At 39.3% G+C, this 16,270-nt stretch overlaps 1 protein-coding gene across 1 annotated transcript in view; it reads right to left on the bottom strand.

The window, feature by feature from the left end:
* ZNF407 (zinc finger protein 407) overlaps window positions 1-16,270 on the bottom strand; it is a 400,216-nt gene that overhangs the window by 130,311 nt on the left and 253,635 nt on the right. Inside the window, exon 7 of the mRNA XM_060774974.2 lies at window positions 15,229-15,349. Coding sequence (XP_060630957.2) covers window positions 15,229-15,349 — 121 coding nt within the window. The remainder of the gene's footprint in view (window positions 1-15,228; window positions 15,350-16,270) is intronic.

Raw genomic sequence — 16,270 nt, 5'->3', positions numbered from 1 at the left:
TGGTTAATGTGCAGATCAGTGAAGCTACAAGATAAGCTATTCTACCTAGCCATCAGATTTCAAGTGTGCTGTCCTCAAAAATATTTAGTTCAGGTTTTCTTTTTCATCTGATTTAACCTCTGATTAATGTGTGACCTCTTTTTTTATGACTGGCAGTTCAAGTGAGATTTATTCCATGTCAAAAGCATTGCATAAATAAGTATAAAACTGATAAAATAGAGGAAGCTTAAGCTGCTAAATAATTTTAGATGGGCAATAGTGATGCATTCTTCCTCTATGCCTGAGGCAGGGCATTGTGGGCAAGCAAACAGATGCTGAGTTGTGTGTTCTGCTCCACAGTCGCACAAGATGGAGGATTCTTCTAGGTAGTGCCATTTTGCCAAGTTGTCTTTTGAGCTGCCCACTCCACTTCTGAGTCTGTTCAGGGACTTCCACATTGCCATTCTTGGTTGCTCGTGGAGGCAGACCCTCGTGGTGGTGGGGGGCATCCAATTGGAATATCCTGGCTTAGCTGCCCAGAGGGATACTTTTGCTGTTGCTGGAGGAACATTAAGAGGAGTGGTGGTTCTCATGAAGCTTTTCCTTGATTTGAGTCTACTGGGAGGAGGCTGACAGCCATGCAGTGGATGGTTTTCACAGTGTTCAATCTTGTTTCTCTCACAGTTAACAGCAACTTCTTGTCGCACATCGGGGGCGGGGGGGGGGGGGGTAGCAATGCCAGCTAGCTTAAAGAGTCTATCAACAGGTGTTGGTTTGAGACATCCTGTGATTATTCTGCATGTTTCATTCAGTGTTATATTCACCTGCTTCACGTGGGCAGACTTGTGCCAAACAAGTTCAAGTGAGATGGGAACCAGCAGTGACTGGCAGGGAGATATCCTTAACTACAAGAGGTTTCCATTATCCACCAATAACCAAATTGATTTTATGTGTGGCACTGCGAAGAGGTGGAAGGGGACATGGGGCTGCTAGTCAAACACAGTACAGGTGCATGCCTGGCATAAAACCAGCATGACCCACTAAGTAATCTGTAAACTCCATAATGTTGACCAAGGCTTTGCCTCATAATTTAGATCAGGAAAAGTGTTAAATGACATCTCAAAAATTCAGTTATTGCTCAGGGGGAGTGGCATTATACTTTGCAGGACTTATTTAAAAACTAGAGGAAATGAGACACCCCCTTCATTTACGGGATTTGGGAATATTTTTGGCTATTGAGGCAGAGCAGTGACATCATAAGGTGCTATTTCTGAACTGATCTGCAGAAATAACCAGCAATATTCACCTACAATGTGACCCATAATTCATTATCAAACTCTTGGAAGCACTACAGATTTAAAACCATGCAACATAGAGTCATCCCTTAATGAGTTTCCCATGTGCATATAGTCTGACAAGCTGACATGGTACATCTGGAGAAAGCCTCAGTTATGTTCACCATAACAGTTTAACGTTCACCGCTTTCCACCCACTGCCCCAAAATAAAATTTTAAAAGGCAAAGTGAATGCTTTCACTGGAGTGGTACATCAGGGAGGATTCAGCTTCTAAAGCCATCAGGAAAATAAATGGCAATTTAAAATACCTTTACAACTAGTTCTCAAAATGGCAGTGCTGAGTAACAACAGCGTATCTACGATGCAGTAAAACAAGCCTCCGGAAAGGCCCTAAGTCAACATCCCTGGCCTGTCATTGCTAAAATTTAATAATTAGCCTAAAGGAGGTGAAAGGAGGGATGTGCATGCCAGGGATGTAAATGTATAAATACCTTATTTTAAAAGGTTCTAGGTGGCATCATAAAGTGTGGTTTTCCAATGCTTTATGATGTCATCCAAAATGTCATGATATATTTATAGGCGAATAGCACAAAGAAAAGTTTTATAGCATTATAAACTGCAGTGCTTTCTGGACATGTATCTTAATAGCAATATCGCTGCTGAACAAAATATAAAAAGATAGTACAGTTGTAGACTGCTGACTGTTCCATTCAGCCAGGAGGGGGGAAAAAGCAAGACTAAAGGCTAGACTTTGAACTTGATAGTCTGCCCTGTAAAAGGAGAAATACACGTTGTATCTGGTGCATCATGGTGCATCCTCTGGTACTGTGTTATGCCACAGTGAAGCAACCTGTTTTGGGGGTATAATAGCAAGACATTACTTTCTCTGCAGCTCCCTGCTCAGCTGCAGGAGTTTTTTTGCTTCCTCTTCTGTCCATGTGCTCCTGGCAGAGAAAGGCTATTTTGACTGCAGAAAGTCAGCATTAGCTACTGGGAAGAAAAGTAGTCTTCACAGCAAAAATGACAAGACAATAGGCAGCAGCTAAGGAGGAGGATGCCTAGAGTTGGCGACTGGAAAAGTAGGTTAACTATCTGCAAATATCCTTATTGTCTTCTTATATCTCTAGCACAGGCTCTCTGTCCCTTTTGGCATATATGCCAAGCTTCAAACTTCTCTTAGAGCCAACTGTTTTAAATAGACGTCACATACCAAATGGTAACCTACTGGAGTGTTTGTGTTTCCTACATTGAGTATTTCTAATTCTCAGGAAAGTGGAAAAGATAATTTTACTGTCCCTCTTCACTCCATCAGAAAGTGAAGAAGCAACAGTGTCACCACTTTGAGCAGGGTTTAATAGATGAACAGCTTATCAAGTGATTGCATGGACAGTTTTCATTTCTATTAAACTATATTGTTACTCCAGCCTCCTGTGGTTTAACACTTCCCACAAAACCAGTTGCTATAAACCTGTTTCTCAAAGTCTAATCTTAGCGTTTTTTCACCATAGTGTCTCATGTGCCTAGAGCATCATTATCTCGGTTAAAATTCTTTCAAACTAAACTAAGGGCGGTTCCAGACAGCACTAAATTCTACGCTTTAGTCAGGTCTGTTGGTCACGGGATTTCTGCCTCTGTCATCCACACTTGCTGCTTTGTTGCAAGATTTTGTAGCTCCCAAGATGGCCACCACTGGACTTCCACTGGAAATTTTGGTGTTTTTTAAAAAACAAAAAACAAAACAAAACAATACTTAAGATTTGAACATGCAAAGATGCAAATCGTTATATAAGTTCTGTTCCTGGTTTATATAAGCTGCAGGGCCATCTGTGAAGATAGGGTGTTATTCCTGGATTACACATGTCTGTTTCTGATTGCTCTTATTGTGGCAAGATGTACAACATTGACTAGGGGGCCACAACTTTGTCCTGGCCAGATAAAATGTGCCCTTCACACATTTCATGAAGTTTCTGGCACACAAAGCTTTTGTGTTCTACACAACAGTTACCTTCTTTTTAGGAACCGACCAATCAGAAACAGACATCTAGAAGCCGGGAACAAACCCAGATTTAAAAAATCCGATAATTTCCAAGTGCAGGGACATGCAGACATTCAAAGATACAGATTTTCAACTCAGATCTGGGATATTCCTGGACCTGAACATTTCATGTTTTTTGTCGTTTGTAGCTATTGCTTCCACGTTTTACAGGGAATGGTGTTTGGCCACCCTCCTGTTTGCTGCAGGAGCTCCTGGGATAAAGGTAAGGTCTGGACAGGCCCTCTGAAGTTTAAAATGCCTCTTTAGCACACCCATTTAAATCATTTTTGTAACTCAATCTCACAAAAACTTTCCCTGGTCTAACTGTAGTCATTGCACGCCTAACCATGATCATACCTCTATTTGCTCAATTCCTTTAGCTCTATTCCCCATATTGTTTATCACCATCAGTCACTTTGCTATCTATGCAATAGTCACCAAGCTGAGCCAAGGGATATGAGTTGAGGGATATTCCAAGGGCTATTAACTGAAGATGGTTTAAATAGAAATAGAAGGCAGAGCAAAGTTACAGGAGGACTACAGTACAAAGAAACAAAATCATGTCCTTACAAACGTTCATGTGGCACTATGGACCCAATTGTGCAGAGGAACTTGGTAATGCAGCCTTGTGGTCTTGAAATAATGCAACGATGCATTCTTAAAACAATTGTATTCTCCATGTCTTCACCTGCTTCTAGTGGTGAACCGGCAGGATGCTTGCTTGATTTGTTCCCAGAGTAGCACATTAAAGCAAAAAGATAAGAGTGCACAGTAAATAGCACCATCATACCGCTGTATTTGAGACTTGGTGGAAGAAATATTGGCTACTTCCCCGGGGAAAATGGACCACTTATACACTCACAGCTATAGTGAGGGGGCTGGGAGTGGGGTAGGGAATGTCTTACAACATGTCATGAAACAAGGGAAGTAAGCACTTCCTATAGAAGGCTGTAAGTATATCAGGAATTTTCACCCTTTTAAAAAGAGTTTTTTAAGGTTGGTAAATATAATAAATTGATCTGCATGCATGCATTTTGTCTGGCATTTATGTCCTGCCTTCCATTATACAAGCAGGGTGTTTTTGTTTTTTGTTTTGCAGAATGAATCAGGCCACAGATATTCGTGATGATTCTTTTCCACTTTTTGAGTTTCTCTTTGAAAATCTGCATAACATTTGCTTTTTTGGGAACAGCATTAGTTTAAATTATTGTATTTTGATTTTTTTTAAAAAAAAATGTTGCCAGAACTTCTATAGCCTGATTGGCATTCATTGAAAAGGATATCTAGACCTGAATTTCCCAATGGAGTTACTTCCTCACAATACACACACACACACACACACACACTATTTAGACCATGTGTTTGCATGTGTAAGTGTGCAAATCTCAACATTATTCTGATGTGAATCTAAAAGGTAGTTAAATGATAATAAAAAGAAACAAATATATTTGGAAATGTACAACATCCTCCCCAAGAACCCTGAAGAATTAAACCTTTGGCTGGCCTAATTTCTTCAATAAACAGCTCCTACATAAACATCTAAAGAGGCATTTTCCAGAACACACTTAAACACTGCCCACTCCTCCAGGTCACATCTTCTACCAGATCATTCCATATGAACCTTATGCAGAATATTTTCTTAATTATTTTCTTCTGGAAGTGCAAAATCGCTTCAAAGTGGGTGAAAAAGAAATTTAGCTTTTATGTTCCTGTAGGCTCGGAGGCAGGTATGAAAGAGTAATCTCACTCTTGTGCTACTGAAGCCTTGATAGTCAAGGAAAGGGAAACAAAAGGAGAATTTGCAACATTATCTACAGGGAAAGAAAGAAAAGGAAAACAAAGGCAGAAAGTTGGAACATGACCTACACAGAATTAGAGAACATGCACAACAACTTTATTACACAATAAGAGCTTGAATGCTTGGGGAATTCTGCCAAAATAATACTGTCAAAACAAACCTTATGTTTTTTAATTTAAAAAAAAACTTTGCAAGATTTGCATTTTCATCAAAGGAAAAACTAACTAGCATACAAGAGAGTAGCCAGTAGGCTTGTGCATGGATTCGGAGTAGTCGGTTCCCTTTGGCCAGTCTGGCTTGTTTGGCTTGGTCGGATGACTGTAACGATAAGGGCCCAGTGTCACTTTTTTGTCCATTACAAAACCATGTGGCAGCCAACCACGGCTCCCCTCCGCTATTCAGAATCATGTGGCACTCAAAGACGCTGCTTGCATGTGTTTCCTTATGAGCCCTGCCTGTTGAGTCAATCTGAACAGAAGAACGCTGTGAAATGTCTTACGCACTGCTTTCTTAACCCCATTGCTCAAACCTAGACTTCCTTGAAAGGAAGAAGGAAAAGGGTCCCAGGAAGGGTGCTTCCTTAACCCCATTCTTCAAACCCAGATTCCTGTGAAAGGAAGATAGGAGAGAGTCCCAGGAAGGATGCTTCCTTACTCTGTTGTTGATGCCTAGACTCCATTGAAGGCAAAAAAGAAAAGAAAAGTGGGGAGAAGAGTCCCAGGAAGGATGCTTCCTTACCCTGTTGCTGAAACCCAGACCCCCTTGAAAGGAAAATAGGAAAGGGTCCCAGGAGGGGTGCTTCCTCAACCCTGTTGCTGAAACCCAGACTCTCTTGAAGGTAAGAAAGGAAAGGGTACCAGGAAGGGTGCTTCTTTAATCCTGTTGCTTAAACCCAGGCTCCCTTGAAAGGACATTTATTCTATTTATTTACTTCATTTCTACTCCACCTTTCTCAACCCAAGAGGGGACTCAAGGCAGCTTACAAATCCAGCAAAAATTCAATGCCGCACAGGTAAACAATAAAACATATCTCATAAAAATATACGCAATCTAAGCATATAAGCAATTAAACTCATAGAAATCTATCAAACAAATTAAAACCTCATATAAAACATCAAGTCATGATCTCATGGCCCAGGAAGTGTGCTTTCTTAATCCCATTGTTCAAACACAGATTTCCATGAAAGGAAGAAGGAAAAGATCCCAAGAACAGAAAGGGGAGCCTTGAAAATTCCCCATTGCCGCCAATTGGCTGGATCTTTCGGCTGCCTAGCTGAAAACAGATATTTCCAATAGCCGATCCAGCAAAAGGGATCTGGGTGACAAACAAAATTGAGATGCCAAAACGGGGTCACAAGTCTATTGGTCAGACATATTCCTTGTAGGATGACCATTCCCAAAGATAGATTTGGTTCCTCCCTAATGGGAACTAAGACTAAAAGGACCATTAACTAAACCAAACATGTTTATTCTGGTCATTATGTTAAAAAAAAAGTAGTCATTTGCTTCCCAGAATGCTTATACAAATTACTCTCATATTTGAGTATAAATTATATTACAAAATAAGTTTATATTAGGATATTTTTTTCACATACAGCAAACATGTGTCCAACACCAAAAAATAGCCTTCTAGGTTTGGAACCCATCATTTCTAAAAACATATCACTATATTTCCTGAATACAGAAATATCAAACTAGGGTGAAATGTACAAGTTTTCTAGTTATTCTTAATTCATACATATTCACAGGGAATCTAAATTAAAAGTTTCTATGTTGAATAATAAAATAAGCAGCATTTTGAAATGAGCAGAAAAATACTGAAGTGAAGAAACAAATGTGAGGGGACAGAAGACGATATGTGTGCACTTACACAAACAGAAAACAACTACAGCAGCTTTGCTTTGTCTTGTGAAGCAGACATAATGCCACCCAAAATGTGTTAAATAAAAACATTTATATTCTTACTGTCGGCTAAGAAAACAATGCTTCAAAGAGAGCTAACAGTCTGGTCATATGATCTGTTGCATATAATAGCAGAAGCAAGACTCATACATTAGCCCTCATGCATCAGGATAAACAAAACTGCATTGTGGAAGTTCTATGGAATTTTCTGAGCCCAATTAGAATTCCAATATTATTGTCATTGCCTTCAGATATAAAAAGTATCCATCTGCAAATTGAAGTACATCCCACAATATGAAGATCCAGGAATACATGTTCACATCATGTTTCTTTTGAGAATCTGTCTCCCCACCCTTTTTTTGCAGTGTATTGAACACAATTTTTTGAGTCTTAAAATAATAACAGAAAAACCTAATGTTACTTCCATTTCAAAATGACAACTTTTCTTGTTTTCTTGTACCCTAACAGCAAAAATCAATACAATGTTGGCTGTTGTGCACTACCTGTACATAAATGGCTCAGACTAGGGGATATTCAAGTGGCGATGTTGTAGAATCCTTTTAAAGTTTAGGTATATGTATATTCTGCCATAAAACATAACTTCTTGGGTCTCAAGTCTGAGAGAGATCAGGATCTGCCCCTGCCTGTCTTTCACAAGTAGGTGAGAACTTTTCACTGCTATCGTATATTTATGTATTGGTGAGGGGTGGGCTTCTGTGGATAATAGACTTGTGCACGGATCTGTTTTTAGCTAGCCCCTTAAACCATTCGGCTTATCCATTTTGTTTGGATGCACGAAATGCCAAGGGACCAGCCATTATGGATTCCCATCCGAAAAGGGACCTTGTGGTATAAGGATAGGCTCCCAGGGGAAAGGGGAGCCTCATAAGTTCCCCACTACCGCCAATGGGCCAAAAAGAGTTGTTTATTTTTTTGGGGGGGGGGGGATTGGATGTGGAACAAAAACGCAAATTCAGCAGCACGACCATTTTTGGAAGATGCTGGAAAACTGATATGGGGGGCTTCCGGAATCTGGCAAACAGAAACGGATAGCAATTCACCTAGTGGATGGTAGGATTAGAATGTTTAGATGGATATGGAGTTTTAATGCATTTTAAAAATTGTTTACTAGTGGCCTTTATGTCAGAAATAATATAATTTTGTTTTTTAATTTTTTTTATTTATTGCAATGTGTTCACATTATCTTATATAGAATTGTTTTATATTAATTGTTAGCCATTTTGAGTTCCTCCTATATTGGTAGAAATGTGGAATAAAAATAAAACAAAAAATAGGTAAATATAACTGTTACACATCACTTTTTAGATATGACAACATTAACCTATTTAATGGCAGAAGCATATCAGATACTTGAGGACCTGGCTTGCTCTGCATTGTTTGTGTTGAAACAACAAAGAAAAATGCATGTATGCACTACAGGGCAATGGCTATAGCACTGTCTTTTTGTCTTATTCATTTTTGAGAAACTGGCAACTGTTATTTTCTACAAAATAACTAATTGTTTTGGTCCTGGAACTATTATTGTAACGAATTACTATTAAATGTAAATGTCTAGGCTCAGTAAAAATAGTACTCTATGAAAATGGCATTATTTTTGGAGCCATATTTTCTGCTCCATTTGTATAGCAAAAGATGTCACTACAGGTATTGTGATGCAAGCTGAATCCACAGCAGTATCTAAAAAAGGAGTATAAGAGCAATCTGCATGTATCATCCAGTGATCAGCACCATAGAGTAGCCCTCTGCAATCGTAAAAAGAAATGGAGTGTATAGCAAATGGTTCAAAAAGCAGGTAGCAGGATATCCAAGCCATCTTCTTTGTACAATAAATGAGGAGTGACTATGGAGTTAAAACAAGTAGAGTATATAATAAATGTGGCATAACAGAAAGATAAGGGGTAAAATATATAGGACTCCTCCTACCACTTCTATTAATATCCAAACTATCATCTGAAGGACAGTCAACCATAACAGAGTTCCAATTTGGAAAACAACAAAAGCCCTGAAGAGTAATAAGATTAGAAAAGGAGGAGGAAAAGAAATTGGGAGGGGTGCTTTTGTTAGGAAATACAGCTTTGCTAGCTTATTCTAGATTTCATGGCACCTGACTTCCTATTCCTGATATCGTTTCATTTTTGTTTGGGTTTCTGTTTCTTCTTGAAGATTACAAGTTCTTTTACTTGTAAAGACAATACTCTGTTATTATGGCTATTTGTTAAAAAAAACAACAACCAAATTAAACACCAAGCTTGCATCTGAATTTTGAACAAAATAAATAGTTCTGACATACACGATAATGTCATAAAAGTAGCACAGTTTTCAGCCCTCTACCTACTGTTTTAAGAGATAATCCAGCTTTCCAATAAGCATGCATGTTTCTTTATAATGCAGTCACCATACTGACATTTGCCTCTGGCCGAGAGAGCAGGGCATGTAAAAGAAAGCTGAACACCTTTGAATACTGCTACCAATGTGATTTTTCTCTGAAAAGAGTGTGTACACGCAACACTAGTGGCAAGCCTTTCTTTCCCCAATTTAATACCTTGTCAACAATTCCATCCATTCTGGGATCTAAACTCAGTGCTGCTAGTAGCAGTTAAAACAGTATGGTATAAAGCATATTTTACAGCAGCAGTAAGACTTGTGTGGCCTTGCAGAAGTTGTTGAGCTTCCAGTATTCCTCATTATTGACCAAGCTTCCCAAGACTGTTGAAAGCTATACTTCAAAAACATCTGCAAGGCCACATAACTCTTACTCCTGTTTTTCGAAGTCCATACTAGAGATAGCATGAAATGTAGATTGTACATAAAAATAGCAAAGCAACACCAAATACAAATGACCTTGGATTGTGTTTACAATTGTGCTAAAGAGATTACGAAAATAATAGTTCTGGAATGTACACTATGCTACTATATTTGGGTTTGTCTTGATCAAGATCCTTCTACTTCTGTTCAGACTTTGGGGAAAAGAAATTCAAGATCTGAGAAAGAGTCTCCCATGCTCACTAACTTAACTGATTTCATCCAGGCACATGTGCTATGCCTCGAAAATTGATCTGAATGCACAAACAGCGCAAAATGGGTAAATGTGACTTATAGCAACCTAAGACATCTTCACAAGGGCTTTTTTTCGGCGGCGGCTACGCGGTTTTTCAAATTCAGCCACGAAGCCCAAAAGCTCCTATCGCACTCATTACAAGTATTTTCAGGGTGGCTCCCTGGCTGAATTGGAAAAAATAACCCTGCCACCACCAAAAAGAAGTCAGCTGTATACAACAGGAGGCTTCCTATCTTTCCATAAGGAAAGATAAGTTGAGGTGGCTTATATGTAGATTTCTCATGTATGATGGGGCAGGGCGAAACTGGGATGGTGCAGAGCATGAAGAGACAGGTTCCCATGCCCCATTGGTGGGTTTATGAGGCTGTCATTTTGGAGTGAAGGCAAAAGCAGCGAGTGGAGAGAGACAAGAGGAAGTCCTGTGTACCAGGAGTGTGATGTGGCAGCTCTCCATTGCTCCTGGCACACAGGGTGTCTTCCTGTCTCCTTGTGCCCTCACCACAGCCACCTCCAACTCCAAATAGAGAAAGAGAGGGGTTCCCACTCTCTCAACCACCATTATCCCCCCCCCCCATACTCTCCTTGCAAAACAGGGTGACGGCGGGGGACGACCCCATAGCAGCAAGATCCTCCCTTTGCATGGGGGCCACGGGTCCAGAGACGAGAGTGCCATCTGTCTGGCTGCCTCCTTGACACCTTCCCCTCCAGGGAGACTGGAGTCAGCAGCCGAGTCAGCAGCAGCCTCTGGGTTCCTGGAGGGATGCCCTGCTCACTCTGGCCACTGTTGCTGGCAACACAGAAAGAAGGCTTGGTTACAAGGAGTGGTGTCTGAAACAGAGGCGGAGGGGCTTGGGCAAGCTGATGCTGTGGGAAAGGAGGAGACACAGGAGGGTCAACGCCATAGAGGAAGAAAGGAAAGAGCCTTGGTTTGTGGGAGTGAGTGGTGAGGGGGGGCACCATTCACATAGAGCTCCAGGGCCAAGGCATAGCATACCTTCCTAGCTCTCTTTCCTTCCCTGTGTAATAAGGGGAAGCTGGAACAGAGTGGGGCATAGGGTGACAAATCTCCATGCTCCCTTGGGCAGGCACTGCTGAAATGTGGTGGGACTGGCTGATTCCGGTGGCATGTGTGACAAGGTCCTTAGTCACAACCTATTTATGTAGGACTTCCAAGTTATCCTGGAAATGTAACAATTTGGGGCAAAGTCACAAAAATGATGTTAGATGGTCACTTTGTGGCCCCACTAATATTTGAGCAGCTGATTTCCCATCAACTGCAGTTTCCAGTCTCCAAAGACACTCTAGATAAAGTTGACAGAAAGAAACAAGAGTACTGGCAACTGAAAGCAAAATGTGCCAATTACAAAGTTACAACTGGCCTTGGCCTCCAAGGTTGAACTACTACAATGCACTCCTTCCAGCTGCTATTATTTGGGATTCTAGTGCAACAATGAGTTCCAAAACAACACCAAGCAGTGCAGCTGTTCCTACAAGGGAATGAAACATCACTCAAGATATTTTTCACCTCTATTCAGATCCCCAAACCTTGTATTTTCTTTGGGTTAACTCCTGCTTTTTATCTCTCTTTGATTCCACTACCATATTTGTTTATTACTTGCACAGACTTTTTGGCATTTGGAGATGGAATCCAAAACCAAGGTTATTCAATGTGAGTATATTGACAAGAACACAGCCATATCAGCCCCTTAAGATGATTTCTCTGGATAGCTACATATGAAAGTATATGAAAGATCAAATGGAACCTTAAGAACATCTTAAGTTGCAGAGAAATCTTCAAACACTATATTCTGCAATCCAAGATGGACCAGAATAACTGTAAGATTTTGCTTCCTAAGACCAACCTGGAGAAGTGCAGCAAAGGATTATTATGATCTCTTGCATAAAAGCTCCTAAGTACGGCACTCCTTCTTTTCCTTCAAAGCCATCTGATGTTGAGAAGCCACCAAAGTTGCTATGCCCAAAGGAAATATTTCTTTTCAATATGTTGACAGAAAGTTATGCACTTAATGGTGTTTTTGTTTTGTTTGTTTGTATTGCTTTTCCCTTCTTAGTTCAGCCTCTTGCATTTCCAGCTATGGGCTAAATAAGGTTTCACAGCATAACAATTTGTGGAACATATTGCCTGAAGGCAAATAATAGTACAATCATACATAAAGAGGTGGGTACTGGTAAATCTTACAATCTTTTGTAACTAAGATATGATTTAAGCTGTCACAATATACTAAACAAGAGAAGACTAAAATTAATAAAACATAGTGTTTTGGTGTGTTGTAAGTTTTTCGGGCTGTTTTGCATAGTGTTTTGTAGCATTCAAATCACTTGATTGTTCCCTTGTGAATGTTAGTGCTTTTTGTGCTTCTGATTAAAAAAATTATGCAAACTCAGCATTTGCTCTCCTAAACTAAGAAAAAAAGGACAATATTGCATTTGCTGACATATCAAAGCATCTGAAAGATTATTTAGTTTGAAAAGAACATCTATATCCTCGCTGTGTTCTAATTACATTGTTGTACACGCTGGAATGTATTATAAATGGGTCCTTATTTCCAAATTATGAACATATACCAAATAAAAGGGAAGTGTGAATTCCCTTGGGAAGCTGTCCAAAAGGAGAAAAGTAGTCTTGGCAGAGTCCCACTCCCTTGCTCAGAACGCTGGTGCTGCTGAATCCACACAATGAATCCTTCTGCACTTGATATCAGAGGCTATAATCCCTTACTGAGCATTGTTTAATTAGTTTATTATGCATAATAAATGTAAAATATTTTATTTTGGTTTACATAATTATATTAAAAATGCATGCCATTTATCCTTAGGCCTGTAGGATATCCTTCACACAGGACATTTTCTTTTAGAAAGGTGCATTGACAAAATTAATGTAATTTGCGGGTCTGGCTGTTTTAAGGTTTTTGTCTATTACTGAGGAATATTTTCAAAGAATCTTCATTTCTGCTACCCTCATCTGCTTTTCTGTGTGTGCAAAAAAGTATAAGCAAAACACACACAAAAAACCCCACCTAAGAGCAGATGGTAATCTACAAAATGCTACAGTTGTAGAATTAGTAGCCTTAATACATTGATATTGGGTTTTTTTAAAAAAATGTTAAACTTGATTTACTTTAAAACCTTTAACATACTGCAACTGCCTTATTGCATTGTCTGTTCCCTAATCTGTATATGTCCCATAACCCCCAACGTCATTTCTATATCATTATAGAAATACAGCTCTGTCAGTTCTATTAATTTTACTTATTCTAATTTCATCCATTGCATAAGAGCCTCCGATGGAGCAATGGCTTAAACCCTTGTGCCAGCAAGACTGAAGACCAACAGGTCAGAGATTTGAGTCCGGGGAGAGCATGGATGAGCTCCCTCTGTCAGCTCCAGCTCCCCATGCCGGGACATGAGAGAAGCCTCTCACAAGGATGGTAAAACATCAAAAACTTCAGGGTGTCCCCTGGGCAACGTCCTTGTGAACGACCAATTCTCTTACACCAGAAGCGACTTGCAGTTTCTCAAATCGCACCTAACTCAAAAAAATCATTTGCGTATAATTATTATAATATATTTACTCATTATTTGTCCACCATCTTATTTGGTAGTGTGAATTCACCATTACTTTTACCTATGAAGCTGAGAAATAGTATCTATGTATTATCAAATAGATTTTTTATTTCTCTTTTTTTGCTAATCTTAATGTATAGGTTAACTGTTCAAACAGGGATATTGTCCATATCTTGTTTAGTCAAGTTCCCTATTTTTTCCCCCGGTTCTAACTATTTCAAGTCTCATGGCGCATAACATGAGCAATGTAATTTTTTTATTTAACAGTCTGTTTCAGGGATGTTCTCCAAATGATTTCTGTATTTGAAAGTAAGAATAAGGATTTGGTAAATACATGGATATTGGTCATTTAAAATGAAACAATGTTGCATCTGAAGTGAAGTATTACAATAGCCAAATGTCACATACCCTGAAGAATAGACTCCCTTCCATCAAAAATAAATTTGGTTTTGTGATGACAGTGCGATATCCTGAAAACATGTTGTTTCACAGGGGCTAGGTGAGAAATACATTAAATTGATCATGGTATAAGTGTAAGTGTGTGTGTGTGGGCGGGAGGCCATGTTTTTGTGATGATACCTTTATTTGTCATCATCCTTCCATCTACCACCAAGCTCCCTTCCCACCAAACATTGTTGAACTGATTCCAAATAACAGAAATGAATAAATATCAATATGAAATTCATAATAATATACTTGCAGTGCATCGAAATGGCAGAATTAATGCAGATTGACTCCACTTCAATTGCCATAGCTCTTGGAAACTGTAGTTTGATGAGGAATCAGGCAATTGTCTAAAGAGTAGACCTTGTAAAATTAGAGCTCCCATGACTCCATAGCATTGAGTCATGGCAGTTAAGGCAGCATCAAGCTATATTATTCCTATAGTTAGATGCACCCTTGATTTTTGTTTCATGCAACAAGTCCTTTCTACGAAACATCCATAAAAGGACAAGCTGTGTTTTGACAATTCACCTGAAAAGTAGCCCTTAGCTGTTCACTCTCCTTCCCTAATTAAGAAAAAAAAATATCCACCCCTAACTATGAACCATGAAGAATATTTTTCATGCAACTACTGGAAAAAAAATCTTCACAGCAAATAAGCCAGAAACAGCATTGCTAAAGTGACAGTTAGGCACTTACATTTAAAATACTTAATGGACAATGAACCAATTTAATTCTTTGGGGGACTTTCCTCTTTAGTGTCATGGCTGCAACTCAGCCAAGAACATTTTTGAAAACTGCAGCTGATCTGGAAGCGCAATGCAAATCAGCAGTCCCTCCATAGAGGATTCTCACAGACACCAGAGCATCTGTGAAATAAACAGCATTAGCACTTCAGTGTTTCACATCAAAAGATTTCAAAACAAGGGTTTTTCTCTCCCTGCTGCTGTTTGACAAATAAGGTGGTTCCCTCTCCTTTGACTTTGCTTCATTCTGTGCGGATGTGAGGATTTAATGTCAATATCTCTTACCAGCCAATTCAAATTATTCTCTCTAGAGTTCCCACAGACCTTCCGGTATTATTTTTTTTGTAATCCTTACTACTATTACCTGTAGTCACACCAAGGGCATCTGTAGGGTTTTTCTCCAGTATGGACACGTTTGTGCCGTGTCAGATGGGATTGGGTTGTGGAAGCAAAGTTACATTCATCACATTTGAATGGCTTCTCTCCTGAAAAGACAGAGGAAGTTATTCATTTTTACAGTCAGAAAGATGAAGGTTAGGCTTCCTAGTTATCAACCACAACACAACAGAAGCAAGGAAAAGGCAATTCTAAAAGAAAAAAACCTGAATCTGTTTGTCTTTCTGGGATATATATATAATCTCTATATATATTATCTTTCCTGCTAGTTAAAACCTTTGAGACCTGACCTGGCTTACTAACTGCAAGCATCTGTGTGCTGAAATGTTTGCTTATTCTCAGTTCCCATTTGGATAATCTACATTAATCTGATACAACAGACAAGAGTTCTTTGTCCCACCCTAGTCATTCCACAGATATATATACCCACTTTCCTATTTCCTACAGACCTCACTACCTCTGAGGATGCTCGCCATAGATGCAGGCAAAACATCAGGAGAGAATGACTCTAGAACATAGCCATATAGCCCGAAAAAACCTACAACAACCCAGTCACAGTATTGTTTCATAGGGCAAGAGCGAATATATATATTTAAACTATGATGAATTACAGGATGGAGGTCAATCTGTGTAGTGGTTTGTGGAGAAGTTACCCCACTTAGGCTTGATCTTCACTGCTATATAATCTAGTTTCAGAATGCGGATTAATTTTATTGAATTGGACTATGTGAGTCTACACTGCTATATAATCCAGCTCAATGCAGTTAATCTGCCTTCTGAAACTGGATATGGTGGTGTAGATCCAGTCTTAATTGGTGTCAAGTGGCCTCCCCATGATAGCTATTCTATTTTGGAGTCCTCCAATGATGCATATAAATTTATACATATTGCATTTGGAAATGCCTTAAAATGCTTTTAGATCTCATCACAATATAATCTGGACAGATGTGACTGGGCTGACTTTCAACCTGAGCATATGTTCAACAATACCTATGATGAAAATAGAGGTA

The sequence above is a fragment of the Anolis sagrei genome, chromosome 4, assembly GCF_037176765.1.
Source record: "Anolis sagrei isolate rAnoSag1 chromosome 4, rAnoSag1.mat, whole genome shotgun sequence".
Lineage (NCBI taxonomy): Eukaryota > Metazoa > Chordata > Lepidosauria > Squamata > Dactyloidae > Anolis > Anolis sagrei.
The sequence above is the reverse complement of the archived record's forward strand: the minus strand, read 5'-3'. Positions and strand labels throughout refer to the sequence as shown.